General features: G+C 38.6%; 1 protein-coding gene across 9 annotated transcripts in view; it reads left to right on the top strand.

Annotated features, from left to right (window-relative positions):
* Positions 1-124: 124 nt before the first annotated feature.
* The window catches only part of LOC105431442 (serine/threonine-protein kinase 32A), a 25,219-nt gene continuing 5,476 nt past the window's right edge, over positions 125-19,867 (top strand). For 2 of the 9 annotated variants that reach the window (XR_016138952.1, XR_016138951.1), the window contains exons 1-4: positions 219-577; positions 7,711-8,340; positions 12,013-12,181; positions 14,833-15,033. Coding sequence is in view for 7 of the 9 variants with exons in the window: in XM_089075740.1 (XP_088931866.1) it covers positions 8,167-8,340; positions 12,013-12,181; positions 14,833-15,033 (544 nt within the window). In the remaining 2 variants the exon portion in view is untranslated. Of the gene's footprint in view, positions 578-7,710; positions 8,341-10,704; positions 10,761-12,012; positions 12,182-14,832; positions 15,034-19,867 lie in introns of all 9 variants that reach the window. The other 7 variants (XM_089075738.1, XM_089075740.1, XM_089075736.1 and 4 more) reach the window with 7 other exon arrangements.

Here is a 19,867-nt window from a genome sequence, read left to right as displayed (position 1 = left end):
CCCTACGTGTTTGCCCCTCAGTTTCTGCCGCCCTTCTCCTCGCTCTCTCTCCCCTTTCCCCTTCTCCTCTCTCCTACCCTCCCCTGCTCTTCCCTCCGGGCTCACTCACGTCCTCGTCCTGCTGTATCCTCGTGCACATGGCACGCGACTCTCCGCGGTGGACCCGGTTCGGGCGCAGACGCGCCGGCACGCGCGGCGGCCGTTGCGCGATCCCTGCACCGAGTCGGAGCCGACTCTGCGGAGAAACGCGTTCGCTCGTCCGCGGCACTCGTGCGCCGACCACGACCGCGGCACGCTCGGAGGTACTCCTCTTCGTCTCGCGAGGATCCACCTTGGAACGCGCGCGCGCGGCGCAGCTTCCGCGCGACCGGGAGAGATTTCTCTCTCCCCGTCTCTCTTTCTCTCTCGCTGTGCACCAGATGTATCCGGTATGCTTGAAAAATCTCTCCTCTCGGCGAGGCTCGTACCGTGGCTGAAACAATCTCGACCGACGCGAGAGAAATGTTTTTAGTGTTGTAATCGTGTCGTGACATCGGGGATCGAAGCTAAAAGTCGTTCGATGCTGGAGGAAACTTTGGTATTTCAGCGTTAAGATGTTCCGTTCAATCTTTTCTATGCATTTTCGTATATCGATTATTTATTGGATTCTGTTTCTAAAATTTATCTTCACTTCCGTCATCGTGATGACGTTATTTATTTATTTATTTATTTATTTTCGAGATTGCACTAATCGCTTTGCAATTGCTTTTTGGACTCGTTGAAAAAGTTGTTTAATATTGTTAATTTCTATATCATTTTGTCGAAATAGTTGAAAGGAACGAGACTCTATTTTGTAGTACCGCATAGAATGTATAACCGTTCGCGTTGCATGATTGTTGTGTACCAAACAGCACTGATGTATTTAAGAAATCACGCTCGCGACTTTGTTGCATGTGTTACGTTAGTAAGTCCAATATGTCCAATAGTTCGATTGTTCCATTTAGGTGGAAGCGCCATTGTTCACATTGTGCGGTAATGTTTATTATATTAATATGATTGAAACATCGTTGATAATTTTCCTGTTAATCAACGACTCAATAAGTGGGAAATTAAAATTATATCTTGAAAGATTTTATGAAAATTTAGGATCTGTGGCTACATTTCTTAATTTTTAACGTTCGTTCGTTTAAATTTCTATTTAAAATTGATTTGGTCCATTTGTAAACCAAGTTTAGACGTAATGTTCCCAATTCGTCAAAATTTAATTTCTCGTAACGTTAGATAGTTTCGCAATTAAAGCTGCAACTACTGCGGGAATGTCAACTCTGAATTTGATGAAGAAATCATTATATTCGTATAAAAGTCGTAGGTGGTAGAAATAAAAGTATAATGTAGACAATGTATACTTGTGTCCCACATATATACTTGCTTCCGCGACGCTGCGTTTAATATCGAGATGCAGATAAACTATTATCAAGAAATGAAAGCGTTTTTACATGATATTATACTCATAAAATGTACGGGAGCCCATTTGTCGTAAAAGATTTGTATTAACAAGATTTATTTCCAGTTCAGCCAGAAAATTAAAATACACAATAGGAAAACTTAATTCCTCGACGTAACAAACATTTTACGGGAAACGTGTTGTATTTAATTAAAATTGCAAAAATTGCAAAAATTCTAAAGGCAACCATATCTGTATATCTGTAATAATTCACATCCCATTATAATTTAACTGTGCTTATTCTCGTCGGTGAAGTATTTATTAACGTTCCAAAATTCAAAGTCGTAAAAAGAAAATGAAAAGCAATAGAGTATTAACACTGCGTAATCGTGATGCGATTTTTTTTGTCAAATCCGGTTTCGAAATAGTCGAAACGACAAAAGAATTTACGTTATAGGGATGTGTTGAACGGGAGGCTTTGTATAAAATCTACTGACGAAGCGACTTTGAAGCGCTTGCTTGCAGCGCAAACTACAACGTGACTCGACTCTGCTTCGGTGCGACGCATTGTAATTGAGGGAAGCCACTTCGATGTAGAAGTGCGCGCTCTTGTTTGCAAGTTATAAACGCCCCTTCCTAACTTTGGTCTCGCAGATTTCGATGTTGGCGGGCGCGTGAGTTGCATAAAGGGAACGAAAGAGCGTGTTCTCCCGATCGGCACCGTGTCATTCGCAAAATATCGCTTTCAGCATGAACAGCCTCAAAAGATGCCTAGAAATGTACAAAAGGTATCTGAAAGTTAGAACATTCCTTGGATTTTCAGTATCAAAGAGAACTCCTTGTTTCAAAACCGAATAGTGACATATAAATAATTAACATGTGTGTGTGTGTGTGTGTGTGTGTGTGTGTGTGTGTGTGTGTGTGTGTGTGTGTGTGTGTGTGTGTGTGTGTGTGTGTGTGTGTGTGTGTGTGTGTGTGTGTGTGTGTGTGTGTGTGTGTGTGTGTGTGTGTGTGTACGTGTTGTGCAATGTTCTTGAAAAGTCAGCCCGACACGTATCGCAATAGTAATTTTATTTATATATATAATTTATGTACTTTATCTGATTCGGAAGGAGATCTACAATGGACAGAGAAATCTAAGATTTATTGTCCATCTGTTCTGTAAATTACAATTATTATGAATATTTATTTAAACAATACTTTTAAATACTAGTCTCTCTTTCCACTACGATATGTCGTAGAAATGTTTTTTATTCAATATGTTAGATATCAAAAACATTTTTAAATTTAAAAAAAATCTGCTTTAGGTTCTCTATACACAATTTCTATCAGAATTAAAATAATTTAAAATAAATACATTTACAATTTTGCGATATGAGATACGTCACCGAGCGAATCTTGAGCGAAAGACCCGGAGGTATCAAGAACGTAGAGAATTTTCCAGCTTTAACTTAACGAAGTTAAAATCGTAAGTTCCTCAATATAAAGGAAATTCTTTTGTATAGAATTTTATCTGCCTTTCCCGCCCGAACTCATTCCGAGCTCATGTCTGTTTATTCAAAGCACTGTTTAGCAGTACAGCAGTGCTAGTGTCGTAATCGAATTCGACGGCGGCTGCCTTCGTTCGCGCCGTCAGAAGACGTTTGTCAAATCCACGTGGACGTGCAAATCGGATTTGGCACTGGTTGACGCAAAGTAATTCGCGAAACTTTATTAAGGCATTCACGTACGATCCAGCGGCGTCGAATAAATAAATTTTCCGTCCTACTCCCGTCGCGTTCGCAGCGTAAATGGTAAATGCGCTTTTATTTCGATGCTTACGCACAAAAGCCCGGGATTTCACCTTTCAGGATTTTTCTCCGCGGGCAAAAATCAGGCCAGAAGTCTTTCAAGATTAAAGATGGCACGTTTTTTTTACCTTGGTGATTTTTACTCAATTTTATATACCGTCAGTTAAAATCGGCCGCAAGCCCGTCGAGATACGCGCTATTCATGTATACGCACTTGAAAATAAAAAATATATTTTGACGTTTAACGTAAAAAATGCTATCAAATTTTATTGTGTTTTCCCGACAACATCGCGCGGTTGTTGAAATTAAAATGTTGTGAGAATATTGCGGAGCTTACTCGCGCAATCTCTATATTGGTATGTAAATTAAATAAACCAGTTGGAGGGACGAGAGAGCACGAACCCTTGACATTTCAAAACTTATTTAATTAATTTATTTATTAAATTAATAATTCAATGATAATCGGAGAGCTCGGGGTATATAATAACGCTAGATAATATTCTCGAAATGATTTAAAGTCACTTCTGGTTGCAGATTTCGCGTTCCTTTATCGCGGAAAATATCAAATAATCTTTCAACATGTTAATATTTGTCATTCTTAATATTTTTCATCCATCATCCGCGTTGTCGTTCTTCGTCCTCGTATTTTTTCCTCGCGTTTGATATTATATCGAGATATTATATCTACGATGTTTTGTTAGAACACACGTGCAGAACACGTTCCTTCTATTGATAAAACGTGATGTAAAGCAAGCATGATGGATGAATATGTGATGTATGTCTCGACAAATGTGTATTCCGAACTAACACCGCGAGCGTCGAGATCGAACGAAAATGTCGAGATATGTACACGAGGAAGATTCATTCGCTCTACGTTTATTCGACAACCTTGATGTTAAGAGATGATAAGAGAATTCCGTCTTGGCCGAAGTTTGCCTATTTATAAAGGAAAGTTTTCTTCGCGTTTTTTCCTTCGGAGACTGTGCGAAAACTTTTTTACGATCTTTTATGGCCGCTCTAAATGCGTTAATGCGTTTTGTTCTCGCGAGTAATAAAAAAGAAAAACTTACCTTCAGTCTGCAACCGCTGGATGTTGTTGCGGGCGCTAAACAGCAATAATTTTCCGATATCCGTGAGGCTTTATTTTTAAACTCCACTTTTCCACGATCTAAATTGCCTCTCGCGATGGAATTAAAGCCCAATTACGGATATGCGAGCTTATGAATACAAATGATAGCATAAAATCTGCCTGTAAATGACATTTTAATGCTGCCGTTTCTTGAAACTGAGAGGTCAAGAGAAACGATATAAATTCGTTATACAGCTAATACGTGTCGCATTGTTGTTGCTCATATCGATTATATCGGGATTACATTTATTACTTATCCGGCGCATGTTGATGAGCGAATAAAGAATAAAAAAGGGATAAGGAAGATAAAATGAAGGAGAACATAGGGGATAGAGGCGGGGGGGGGGTGGGGGGAGGGGGGAAGGGCGATGCGCTGTGATCGCGAAAAACCATTACGCCGTATCGCGGCTCGTTCGTTTAATGATGAGTTACGCGATAGGGATGTTACCTCGCCAGACATAATGCACACGAGAGTGGCCCTGCATGCGCCAAGTAATGTGAAACGCGCTGACACCAAAGTCCGGCATCGTACATGACACACCTCGCGAAGAACGACATGTGTGTATAGTGACATGATACGCGGGCCCACTCCTCAAGTCTTCGGACCTTCTTGTCTCTTCGAGATGATAAATTTAATATCAATTCGCGGCCGAGTCTAAATAAATAGCCTAGAATAGTCTAGATAAACATTAACATTTTTTTTGTTTCGAACAACAGAATAGGATAATGGTGTTACTCGATAGACAGGATCTTACAAGTTAAACCTACTCAAGTGGAGACACTGATTTCTTTCAAATTTGGCACAAATATAGACAATATAGACATTTCTGTATATAGACAACAATTTGGCACTACGAAAAATATTTTATCCATATTTCATCTATATGTTTCCATTTTTAAACCACCCAAGCGGTTTTAAGGATGGTTACTACTCCTTCATTTATTACTCTCACATCTATAAATACAATAATAATATATAAGGAACAAAAATATAGAATAAAAGAATTTTTAGATTGCTGGTTATGAATGTATCTTATATTCTGTCTTATATAAATTTTGTTTTTTATATATTATTATTGTATTCATAGATGTGAAGGTGGACAAATGAAGGGACTGTCCTTAAAACTGTTGGTAACTGTCCTTAAAACTGTTTATTAGAAGGGCAATATTAGAAAGATGAAATGAATGAGATGGATGAAATATTCTTCGTAGGTCTACATTTGTGCCAAGTTTGAAAGAAATCGGAGTATTCCCATTTGGGTAAGTTTACTTTGTTTAAACTTGTCTAAAAATTTTTCTTTATTAAATTTATATCAATAAATTCGAAACAATTGCTTATATAATTGCGAACTACAGTTATTTTTAACGAATTTGCGACGTAGTCGCAAACTCAAAACTATAACTAAATTATTTCCCTTTAATAAATCGATAATCAAATTTGAAATCGATTACCCCCTTTTCCCCCTACAGAAAATTCTTATTGCAAAGTTTTTTTTTTAAATTTTAAATCAGTTTCTTACAATTGTACTCGTTGTGTAACGGCATACATCTTAAAATCTATTTCAAGCCTTAAACTAAAGTTTTCTTCGGTTGATGACGATAGATGAACTGTGCGAAGCAACATAGATTTCATTCGATTTCTTTTCGATGTTCACCAATGTGAGCCATCCCCTCTTTTCTTTTTATACTTGAATGACGCGTCCTTCGTAACACTTAATATTTCTTCCCGAACATTTCTCATTTACATTCAATTTCTTTGGTTTTGAATAGAAATTATATTTATTTATTAACAAGTTAATCAAAAGAATTTGTTTATTTATCTCAATATAAATTTAATATTGTCGCACTTGTTGCTATGTCCGACGTGTCGATCGCGAGTTTTTTTCCCTACAACAAAATCCTACTCATCTTGATTAGAAATAACAAACGTACGACGTACTCGATATTGCTCCTATAATCCTATAAGTGACTATAATCATACTTCTTCAAAAAATGAGCCAAAAATTTGCGTGTTACAAATAATTATAAATAATTATAAATCTACAATTTTATAGTATCTAAATTCTTATCTTATCTTATCATAGTTACACTCGCATCGTTCAAATTTCAATAGACGCGTCTCCCATCCCATCGATGTTTGCAACCGACTGCAACAGGCTCTTTCAACGCGTCGCGTCTATGCTTAATCACCGTTGCTCATTATCGATCATCGAACATCGCTCATCAGTTAAAATACGCGTGCTGGGAGGCGATGGAGCGCGTTTTCGATGAGCCTGTGGATGTAATTGGGTCGAAGACGAAGATTCATAACCGGATATGTAGTACATCGTATACGTGCTCACCGGCGTGTATACACGTCTAATGGCATCTCTATGGGTTTCCATTCGAGCTGCAATTCGGACGGCAGCTATACATCAACCGTCGTGTTTGCTACGTTCGCACTAACTAATCAACGTTGTTAATTGGCGCCGACGCCGCGCGTTTCCCGTCCGCTCGGCGTCCTGGCGGACGGTGGAATTGCGCACAGAAATCCGCGCCGATTAATACAATGTCACGAGGGGTGGACCCGTTGTCTCGTTGATGGTGAGAAACGGGTTCGATTGTTCGTGATCTCGATCGAGACTACCACGAGGACGTTCGAGAATTCATTTAGGGTCAAAAGAGCTCTCTATTGTCATTCGATGGGAGATAGTTTTAGCATTTTGAAAACCAGACCGCGTCGCTTGATTATGTATATCCTTTTCTTTCACCTTATATACACTTTGCATTTTTCTTTGTATCCGCATGTAAATACGTATGCTTCTCTTCATTCATTTATTTTCGATATCGCGATGCATGAAAAGCGCGTTCTCGATCCTCGAAAACACGCGAACAAGAAAATTATCACATTATTTTCCTTATTATTTTATATGGGCTTAAATGTAATCTTTAATTATTGAAAGTTTAATTTAAGAGGCATTATCCTTGTCGATATTACATATGTATAACAAAAACTCGAAAGCAAAACGATTGGAAGTTTCAATATAAAAATGACGATAATTCCCTAAACAATGCATTTCCAGATTTGATCATACCAACTTTTTTCTTGTTTTTAGATGCCCAATCACTTTCCGAGCGATTGACCTCCATGTTTGAAATACCCTGTATGTATTTAATATCAAAGTTTGTATCGAATGATTATAGAAACTCCAATCAGATTTAATTAGGCAAGCCTCGTCTTCCAATCAATCCGGTGTAAGCTCTCTAATTTGACGACACCTCGTATCGTTTCATCGCGTACGTTTCACAGCTGTCGTTCGTTGTGCTCCGTTGCTTTACTCGAAATCAATTAAAGCGACGAGGAGTAATCACGGGGATATCCGTTATAGGGATCAGTCATCGAGTTGCCGCCGTCGTCGTCGTCGTCGTCGTCGTCGTCGTCATCACGTCGCAAGTAAGACTCGCCGTGCAGTGACGAGCCGCGAGGAAGTGGCTCGCATTGTCGCCCGAGGGATCGTCGACGGCGCATTTAATTATCCCGAGCGTTAGCACGATCCGTTAATTAAGCCGCTCGAATCAGGAGCAACGCGGGAGCTGCTAATTAACGCCCGTGTCATCCTCGTCGCACCCCGGCTACGGGACACGTCGCCCTCGATCGGCGATCATCAGCAACCAATTTAACGAGAGACCATTTGGCACACGTAACGGCCACACACGACTTTTCTCTCCTTCTCTCGAATCCATTTCTTGCCACTTTGAAGGAGGATGACGCGTCGATAATCGCGCGATAAAGGCGGAGTCGCGCGACGAGACGTCGCGACGAGACGCCGTGACAATGCGGAAATATGAGATTTCCCGCGCCGACCGGATCTCATCATCGTCCTCGTCGTCTTTGTCGGCTCGAGTGCGCTCGCACCGATGCGACTTACGTCGGTTGCCGACGCGAACGTCCGACGTCCATTGAGGAAAAATGGGTGCCAATCAATCGACTCGGAGCGCGCCCACCCCCGGAGAGGAAGGTAATACCCCGTCCCTCTGCCTGTGAGGAAGCGAACGCGCCTTATTCTTTTATGAGCTTCGAACACGTTACGCGAATATGTCCGAGGATTGGTTCTCGGTTACATATATATATATATATATATATATATACGCGCGAAAGCAAGTCGAATCTAATATTTTATGAGGATTTTATGATTAACGGAAGGAACAGGCGCAGCTGCATTCTCAAACACACAAGTTCGAGAACGGAATTATGCTTTAGCTATCTATTCGTTTCACTGTCCCAATAATTTAAAAAAAGACAAATTCATTAATGAATTTCTTTTTTGTTTTAAATTGTCGTCAGTTTCATTGTCACGGACAAAAAACATATCGATTTATTTTTCAATTCTTTATTTAATTAAATTGTAATTTTATGAATTTTATTTATTTATTATTGTGCTGAAGAAGGCTTTGTAAACTCGAAACATTTCCAAGAATATTAAATTTATATTGAACTATTGTAAATTTTTATATATTACATTGCTACATTTAGCAATTTAACATCTTGTGTGCTTGTTTAATTGATCTTTCTTGATTTATCACTTGACAAACTCGAGCTAGATCATTTAAAAACGCCTCTTTCTTCTATTTACCGTGAAGGAAAATGTACAAAATAACGTTACGTGCTTTCGAGCAACGTAAAAAGTCAAGATATTCCTCTATATTGCGATCTATAATTGAGGTAATAATCATAGAGGTAATAATTATAGCGTTTATCTAAATTTAACTGACGAAAGAAAACTGACGAATTGATTTGTACGCTAAAGATAGCATCATTGGTAAAAGCAAATTCCCCAGAAATTGGATTGGAACGTAATGATTACGTAACGAAGATAAAAAAAAAGAAGAGTGTATTACATGTCGATTGAAGGAAATTATGTCTTACAACAAAAATTAAAGTTACATTTTTGAATAATATTTATCTCAATTAATATTAATGGAATGTGGATTCCTCATTTTAGAGAGGAATGGCCACCCTTATTATATCGTTCCATTTGGTATCGCGTAATTCGCGTAATAACTTAAATTCTCGCTCGGGCGGATATTCGGGCGGATCTTCGACAACTTGCATCGTTGCATGAAAGATCACCTTTTTTTCTATGACGTTCATACTCCGCCGCGGCCGTAAGCTTTCGTGATATATCGCGAAACGTCTGATGTCGCATAGAAATTTTCGCTCGACTCGATTACAGAATATCGAGCTGTTGCGAGACTGTTGATAAATCTTTACTACTGCTTCTGTACCGGCGGACCTTTAATTTGACCTGGAAAAATCCGATATTCAATCTCATTGTAATTAAATTCCTGGAAGAGAGAGGGACGCTTATTCCCTGCGAAAGTCCTTTTCACTTTCTGCAACATATTGGACAGAGTTTGTCTTCTCGGTTGACGAGCTAATACGATTTCAACGCAATCTCGTTTGTTTCAATAATATTTTTTCAATAATATAAATTGAAGAAGAATTTGCAGTGCCGCGTGAGTCGTTGTCGCATCCGGAGAAATACAAAGTAGAAAAATATAACTAATTGGTTTTTATTATTGGAATTTATTTGACAGTAAATATCCATTATTGGATAGATAATTGGCCAGAAAATCTTAGAAAAGTAAAATTGATCATATGACAAAGTTTGTGCAAAGAGAAACTGCAAAATTATTTCAAAATTGATGACTTTAAAGTGGTAAGAACGTGACTATCCCGAGAGTCGAATCTGAAAGTTCAAAATTCTCGAAATTTCCGAGTTCCTAAGCGCCTTCCTCTCCCACCGCCCTCTCTTCCGGTTATGCGGTTCGGCTATTTCGAGGAGACCGGAAACCATTGCGTGCTCGTGCAATATATAAACTATGCGTTTGTGCATCCGCCGCGAATCCCTCTGCCAGAAAAGCACAATTTATATGGATGCTACAGCTTTCTAAATCGAATCTTTCGCGAAAGGAAATCCTAGACCTTTCAAATAGATCTAAAACCGCAGTTTCCGCAATGACCTAGAGGAGCGATTCGATTTATTACCAGTCGTATCTGAATGAGAATTGTCGGAACACTCACCCTCCGGGACAAAGGAAGCACCGAGCACCGAGCAGCAATTTGAAAGTTGCCTCATTGACAAAATTACCAACGCTCGAGAGTCGATCTCGTCAAATTAACGTCAAGTTTAATAATATATCTGCGTATATCTGCAGAAACGAATGCCGAATGGAGCGTGCAACGATCCGATCCGCGAACCGTACGATTATTCATCCTAATCGTGCTTCATTAGCGAGAAATCAATATACGGTACTCAGCCATCCATTAAATTCGCCATTTCGCATTTCGAATTGACTCTGCGTGTTTCTGTATGTTGCAGTGAATTTCGATCATTTTCAAATCCTACGCGCCATTGGGAAAGGCAGCTTCGGCAAGGTACGTCGTGAATTGTTTTCTCCGAAATTCGCAAACACGACGAAACTGTGCGTGGTATTGCGTGGATATTGTTACAAGTCGAGCGTATTCCAGCGGATTTTACATTCGTTCTAGATGCGGCTTCCCCATCTGCCGTTTATCCCGACGCGAATTTGAACCGGTTTAGTCGATTTAGCTTTAGTTTAGGCAAAATGCCCGATTGCACCAATGTTATTTTGGCTACGTGCCTGTTTTTTATTTATTTAGAAAGAAAGGCAAAGACAGATACACGTTTAAGTGTCACGCTTAAAGCGAGACCAAAATAACCAATTGGTAGTGCAATTGGTTATTTTGGTCTCGGTCGATTTACTTCTTTGTGCTTACGTGGTAACAGAAGCGTACAGTATCATTTTTCTCCGTGAGCTTGTCAATATTCCGAGCGATGAGATAATTTACACGTCGGAAAACACACTTGAACTTCGGGAATAAACTGGGATTTTTCTTTTCTCGTTATTGATAATACGGCTCTTTTGTATGTATGGTCGCGCAGCGACCCATTAATCCGCGCGCAATACGTAAAGTTTTCATTTCTAATGCAAATATATTATTTAAAGGACGACACGTGGACCAACAAGCGCGCGATTCAGCCATTTTATTCAGCCCATAACGTAGAACTTACAGCGCGAATTGCATTTATGCCGCTGTAAAATGCGTTACGTTCTTGATCGTAAAAAAAAGAGTTCCTCTCTCGCTTCGCTTTTATATCTATATCTCCGGTAATGTCGCTGCAAAAATTCCGAAACTCGTTACCTCACTTTTATTGGAAAGCAAGTGTGCATGCGATGCTACCTATTCTTGAATAAACATTACACTAAAAATTAAATTTTTATATTACGGATCGCTGTCGTTTACAGCCTGAAATTCAGTTTTCAGTTCAGTTCTTTCAAATGTTCTATAAAGAAAACTAAAAAATTATTTCCTTTGAATGCTGATTATGGCGATACAAAATGGGAGTGAGGTAATCGTCAATATTATAATTTGATTTGACAAATTGTCCAGATGAAAAAATAAAACGAAGACGCGTTATCTTTTATCCCTTTCTGTCGTATCCTCTAAGAGAATTAAATATTCCTCGAATATCGAAATTTGCCAGTTGGAGAAGACCTTCGGGCAATTCAGACGATTTTAGCGTGGAGAGAGAGAGAGAGAGAGAGAGCGCAAATTTGCAAGCGGAATTCAGTTTCAATGCACGGGATGCAATTTTTGCTAACAGGTCTGCATCGTACAAAAACGTGACAGTACCGGCAATATGTACGCCATGAAATACGTACATAAAAACGAATGTGCAGAACGAGGTGCCCTGAAGAATGTGGCTCGAGAAGTGGAGATCCTGTCGAAGCTGGAACATCCCTGTCTAGTGAATTTATGGTTCAGCTTCCAAGGTAAATCGTCTTTCAAGACATCGATCACTTGAATAATTTTTTGGGATCTCATGGGAAATGCAGGTATATACATGGTATATCCCACAAATCTTGGAAGAACTTTTTTATGAATTCCCTACTGACTCCACTGTTCCATTGTCTCTTTTATTATTTTTATTGGTAATTTCAGAACGACCTACGATCTTTTTATCACTTTTATTAGTAATTTCAGAAGCTGCGATATTTTTATCGAAAAAGATCAATTCTCATCTAATTGAAGAATTGCAAAAATTAAGATTCAAACGTTCGTTTCTCAAATGAAGAATTAACATCAAATTATTCGGAAGATTCACAAATAAAAATGAACGCTGTAAAAAGTAATTTGTATTTATATAGTACTTATTACGAAATTTAATAAATGTGTACTAAATTTTTTAATATTGCATTACGGATGAAACGTTTAACAATCGCTTTTTATTGCAATTAAACAAAAATCGTGATAAAATATGTGGTAGATAAATTCCCGTAAATTTAAAAATTCGCGAGGAAGCGATCACAAAAATAACCAGAAATGGAGTTAACAAATTTAGTTATTTATAAAAAAGAGCAACATTTTTTCATTATTTCAAACTGATTTTTATTAAATATAATTTCTCTCGTTACTATTCAATTTTCACGATTTAATATCTTTGTAATTAAATTCTGAATTTTTGTTGAAATCCATTCCTCTTTATTCATTCGCAATGTAGAAGCTTAATTCAATAGTTACTTTATTGATATGATAATATTCGTTTGTTGCTATCTTTCTTTTATCTTCTGCGATCGAGTGGGAATGATATTCCTACTCACACGTTAATCTTTACAATCGCAATAGATTGTTCCCCTCTTTTTTTAATTAAAAAGGAAAGAACAATATGCTAGAAGTGCCCGAAACGCAGGATACTCTCGTTATCGAAGTCACGAGCGAGATGTCTCTTTTTCGAATTTTTTCATCCAATTGGCAAACACGCATTAAACACGATTATACTTATCTCGCTAAGACACACAACACTATTGAGAGAAGCAGAGATCTCTCGACGTCGAAAATACGGACGATGCAAATATTTATGCAAAAACGAGCAATCTGGAGCTCGCAGTTGCTGTGAAGACTTTAATGAAAGTTGTCCATCGTCTAGATGGATCGAATATTAAACATTAGATGAAGCGCACAGACATACCTCGCAAAAAGGATGTCCAACTATATTTTTTGCCATCAAACGTTTTGACGGATAGATTGCGAATTGATTTTTAAATAATAGAAGAGTTTAATTAAACAAGATCGTATTGCAAATTCTCCACGTGAAAAATTAAGTAGTGATTAGGCAAGTAGAAGTTTAGTTTTGCAAATGATTGTAATGCCATCTCATTGAGAAAAGAAATATATTATAAGAGACCTTTTTAGGGATTTCTGTAATATTTCATAGAAAGAAAGCAGTTTTGCTAAAATATTTAAAAATTTGGCCAGATACAGATTTGAACATAATTTTGTTGAACCATCGAAATAATTATATAGAAGATTCAAATTAGTTATTAGAATATAAAAAGTTTTTGCAATATTATTCTTATGCTTAGATGCTCTACACAATTATTTTGATGACTCAACAAAATTATTTTCAGATCTATATAATATTTAGGTCAAATTTTTCGATACTTCAGCAAAACCGTTCTTTCCATGTTATCATCAATGTATAGATAAAAAATATAGATAAAGATATATCTAGACGTATAGATAACGTATAGATAAAGATATCTAGACATTAACATGGGCATCGATGCGACAATTAGCTAATTACAATCTCCATGTTTAAATGCCTGTATCTATAGAACAATCAAGTTAAAAGTCTTCTCGCATTGAGCTATCGTACGCTTTTTACTTTCATCCGTTTTATTTGGAAGATATTTTATGCTATATTTGATTTAGCGTAACACGTTTAAATATAAAACAAGTCAGCGGACACGTGGACAAAAATCGAATAGCGATATAGCGTTTAAATTTCCGAAAATTCTGCACTCTAATTCTCCAATCATTTTAAATGGTGGTCGTTTAGCATTTTTGACTCTCGGAGGAAGAATATGATGAATATATATATATATATATATATATATATATATATTACAACAACGTGAGTACTCATTAGCTGCGCTGTCGAATGGAGGAAATTGCGCGTAACAACAACAGCAGATAATAAAGTGGCGGTAAATTTCGCGAAAACCACGTAAATTATTTGACGAGGATTTATTCGGCAGTATTGATTAGCGCTATTACGCTCAAAACGGTGTAAAATTATTTAATTCATCAATTCGTTCTATTGTTCAAACGCTTTTCGGGTTCAAACGGTTGTCGGGAAAATTCTCGCGTGCGATCTTCCGCGGCGCGGATCTATTTGGTCGAAAGGCAGTGCTCATATTGCACGTGCGGGACTGCAGTTTTGTCGCTCGCCCATGAAATATCGAGACAATAACGCATCTCCGAACTCCGGCGCTCAACTGTATCGGGCTAATATTGATCGGTCAACCGGCCGACGACCACGTCGCTTTCATCTCCCTCCCGTGGCGGAAGCGCCCCGCGTGAGTGAAAAAGATTACCCTCTGGACGGACGGTCTGAAGATTACGCGGCTGTCACCTGTTCCAGACGAGGAGGATCTCTTCATGGTGTCGGATCTGCTTCTGGGCGGCGACCTGAGATACCACATCCAACAAGAGCAGGTCGCGTTCGGCGAGGAGAGCGTCGTGCTGTTCGTGGCCGAGATCGCTCTGGCGCTCGATTACCTGCAGACCAATAGAATTATTCATCGGGACATCAAGCCGGACAACATACTGCTGGACGAGGAGGGTGAGTCGATGATCCTTCCCGTTTGTCGAATGATCTCTCGAACTCTCGCGCCTTTCCTTCGCGCCAATAGCAGCCAACCGTGGTCGCATGAGGATAATACGGATAAGGATAATTAATTTCGCCCGAGAGAAATCGTAATTCCGAGCGAGTGGAATTTCCTGGAGACTCTTTTTCCTTTGCGCCACGTATCTCGGAAAAACATTCGAAAATCTGATAACCATATATCATTTTAACGATATAAACGATAGAAGCGAGCTCGATGCATTACGCATTTTCTTACTTTGCAAATTCATGTGAATTTAATTAAATAAACAATACAAGTTACAAGTCGTTTAACTGTTGTATTTTTAAAAATTTCGCATATACATGTGTGCATTTGCATTTGTACGAGACGTAATGAGACGTAAAATTTAATAAAATTAATTAAATTTATTCGAATTAATAAACTACTGATATGATCATAATATTACGTAAAACGAATGCGTTACATACATCAGTTAACCCTCTCAGTTTTGAATTTTTTTTGAATAATAAAACTTGTTGTTTTGTTATTTTTAAAGGTTTAGAGGGTCGCTGAATACAAACATAAAGTCAAAACATAAAAATTAAAAATAACAGATCCGATATAGCAGATTCAAGAAGTAAAATATTATGAAATTACAAAGAAATAAAAAATTGTTTGGAGTTTTTTGGATTACTAAACATGAAAAAATAATGTCGAAAATAAAAATTACACATAGCCGATCTAAAAAATAAAATTTAGTATCAAATTGTAATGTAATTATTTGTTATAGAAGAATGTATATAGCGCGTCAAAGAGGACAAAAACGATAAATCTTCAAAATTGTGATGTGATAACCAAATTTTAACAACTGATTCGTGTTCAGCAGACAAAAATACATCGGAAATGATTATTCTTATACTTGTGTTGCAAAAAAAAAGGATCAAATTTTGTCGGATCAAATTTTGTAACAGTGTTAATTCGAGAATTTTCTGATTATTATTCTACGTAATAATTTCTACGTAAATAATTTTTTTAAATTTTATGCTTGTATTTATCACATTTTTGAATTAAAATTTAATTTATATTTCCTGATTGAACTAAATAGCTTAATAATTATATAAAGATATAATTTTTTTAAAGATTCTAATACACACACACACACACACACACACACACACACACACATCGATATCACTAGACCCAAAAGACTCTTATGTAAAATCTCGCGATTTATCATCGAGAGAGTGAATTTTAGCGGTGAGAAAGATCATCGTAAAAGAGTCAGAAGTGTAGCGTAATCTCCGCAACAAACAAGTCGGTCGATATGCTCGCCACTATTTCGAGTTACAGCTATTACAGCTTTAACAATGGCTACCTGATCCCGAGTTTCATTTAACACAATGCGAAAGTCGTATTCAATGTAAACACGGGATGAGACTTGAATAACCACGCCTGCGGTGTATGTAAATTTAGTACATAAACTTCGAGTCCGATCATGTTAGTTCTCACTGTGCGCGTTTACAAATCAGGCGAAAGAGAGAGTAAATCTCGGCAGAATCGTCGAGGGTGAGGAAAAACGGGAGATTTATCACAGGAGGTTTTATTTTACAAGATTTATTTTCTTAGACATATTTAAGACATATTTAAGATTTATTTTCCCCTTCTTAATCACCGCACTCGCAAATCTCTATGTATTACATTTACATTTATGAATCTCCGAAACTGGTTAGAGACTCGTCCGTGGAAATGTGCCGCGATTTTTCTCAGCAATGAATGGTTGCATTCGCGTTTGTTTGCAATTCCGTAGGATTAATATATCTGAATGTAGAGTAAGCAAATTGTGGCGATACAAGACGCCGCGTGCAGCGCGAAAAATGTGTGCGAGGCGCGCACCGCACGTATTAGACCCACTAATTGCAGCTGACGTCGCTTCGCAAGCAGAATTCAATAAATTGACGCTCTCCAGTGAAGGATTTTCTATTAGGTAGAGTCACGTGAAATCAAAATCTTACTTGCAAAATATTAAACCCTTCAACGTGGAATTTTGGAAAACTTGTTGACGGCATATACGAGTCTTCTCTTCCGATGTAATATCGTTTGTTAGAAAAATACTTTCGAGGACACGAAGATTTCATGAGTCCTTCAAGATGTTCAACATGGCTCACGGAATATCTTGTAATAAAAGAAATCGGATGAGACGAGAGAGAGAGAGAGAGAGAGAGAGAGAGAGAGAGAGAGATTTTATTGTGCATTTTTTTATCCGATATCGAGAGACTGCGGCGTATCTTCAATATTTCGCCCGCTTCCTTCAGATCTTCGGAATGACATGCGCGATGTGACTTCTTCGTTTATCAATGTGGGGAATGTTGCCCTCCCCATCCCCTGCGACAACGGATCTAGATCTAGAAATTATCAGCTCTTTATACGCTTTTTCCGCCTGGCTACCTTTGGTATCGATTTATTGTCAAAATATTAAAGTCCACGTCAGAAGTCGTGGAAGAGAAAAACCGCGAGCTCGAGCGCGATGTTAAATAATGCAGATATGTCTCAAGTTCTCGAGAGCCTCGGCTCCTTGGATTTACATGCCCACGTAACCGATCAACCGATATAAACAAGTAAACAAGATCGATTTGTAACGCGGATTAGAATGTTGCGATTCTGAAAGCCCTCGCGTCCTCTTCCGCTTGGCCATCATGAAAATTCTATCAGCATAAACGTTAGAAAATGATATATTCGTTTACGTCGTTACGTCCGCGCGATTGGCTTATCGATTTTCCGCCAAACGAAAATTGAGCCCGAGGCAGTAACGATGCTAAACAATGCGCAGGTATACAATATATACCACACTTTGACATTGATAAAATAACAAGATAGGGAGAGATGCAGAGATAATCAAGGGACTGGCGGAACGGGAAAGGGTTGTGCGTGTTCATGCTAAGGATCGGATCCATTTTAATAGAAAGATAGGCAAAGGGGATAATGGGGGAAGAGGGAGAGTCTTGTTTCCTTGAAGAAATACCTCGAGGATACAAGAAACAGGTACACACACGCACGCACGCACACACACACACACACACACACACACACACACACACACACACACACACACACACACACACACACACATCCACGATCCTGAAGAAGAAGAGAATAGGAGGAGGGTTGGTCGTGGGGGACGGGATTATCCTAATTTCCTTCTATACCTGGCCGACGGCTGTTTGAATCTCGAGATTGCCTCTGCATCATTTAACAATTACGCCGGTGCCTTGCCTCGCTGTTATCGCCTGGCTTTCGCGTACCATCTAGCAGGACCCATTCTGTCGGGGAAGATATCGCCCGGAGAACCCCGGCGACACAAAACCAGCTGTTTCGCGTGTGGATTCAAGCCAAACATTGTGCCGGGGTCGAGTCTCTTATGGAGTGGGTCTCTCTAGTCCGACATGTGACCTGTAATGTAGGAGAAGAGACTTCGAAAATCGATGGAAAATGGAATTGCAAAGAGAACTCCCGAAAGTCCTTTGCTTGATATCAGAGACGTTTGTTAAACAATTGCCAGGAAAAAACCCATTACGAGTAGTCCTCTCGCTTTTGTGCGAGGGCCCTCTAAGTTTCTCTTTAAAAAGACCATGTCGCTCTCATTCGCAATTTCATTATTGTAATATCATTAAAAATCATTATAATCCTGAATAATTGTGTAGTAGGAGAAAGTTAGGGAAGCAAGGCAATTTTAACGTAATCTGGCAGAACGAAGCGGAGTTAAAAATCTCGAGGATCGATCGCGCGGTCCAACCTAGACGGTCTATAACAACTTGCCCGAGGAAGTTGGACAGAGGAAGACCGCGTGGAACTACTTTCATGAAAGGCAGGACTACAATGGCGAACGACATGAAATTGCGAGGATATGATGACCTTATCTTTTGCTTTTTCTCTCTTTCCGGTAATATCGCATTCCGACGTTGGTCGTCGCGAATTTATCCCATTAATTTTACCGAGACGCAACTTGGCGCACTCGAGGTCATGTTAGGGGAATAACAATTTAGCAGAGAGAAGCCGTCAAATGTTTTGCGAGATGAAGATCAGGAGCATCTGCAAAGAGCGTTCCTAATCTATTTTCAAGATTTACGAGTAAGTTTCGTAAAATTTGACGAAGATTGCCCTCTCACGCATTATTCACGAACGATTGCTTTAAACAATATTTTATCACTTGATTTTTATTTATATAGACGTCTGTTGATACCAAAACGCAGCGGTAAACGCAATAATGCTTGATTTCTATTGGAAATTGTTTGTTGTCAAGAATCGTTTTTTGAAAGTGATTCTGAAATGAGCGTTTAACCTTAAGAACACTTTGTGTTAATTTAAATAATGTTAATTTAAATAATTAATTACTTCTGCTCTAGGACATTATCTGCTCTGGACATTATCGATACAAGTTTCAAGAAAGTCGTGCTTTTCAATCTTAAATCAATTGAATAATTAGCCGCGAAAATTAAGACCAAGTCTTATTCTTATCGGCGGGCAAAAGTGAGTGATGAACGATTGCCTCGGCGAAAGCGATTTTCGCATAGAGGTCGTCAATTCTTATATCCTTTCGAATGTAAGGAAGTGAGGAAGCTATTCTTCTTGATTCTACGCAAACTATCCGTGTGTGTGCCTGGCACTAAACGCAAACCCGATCACAATGGAGAGATCGTGTGTTATTGTGTCGATACGATATATATAGCGCTAAAGTTCATTCTCGCTAGTTTATATCGTAGCTCGGTCGTCGCGATGTTTAGAAAATGGCAATGGATAAATATTGCGGGAGTAACATAGCACGCGAGAGAGAGA

This window comes from Pogonomyrmex barbatus, unplaced genomic scaffold, assembly GCF_055798465.1.
Source record: "Pogonomyrmex barbatus isolate J1 unplaced genomic scaffold, ASM5579846v1 scaffold19, whole genome shotgun sequence".
NCBI classification, from domain to species: Eukaryota; Metazoa; Arthropoda; class Insecta; order Hymenoptera; family Formicidae; genus Pogonomyrmex; species Pogonomyrmex barbatus.
The sequence above is the reverse complement of the archived record's forward strand: the minus strand, read 5'-3'. Positions and strand labels throughout refer to the sequence as shown.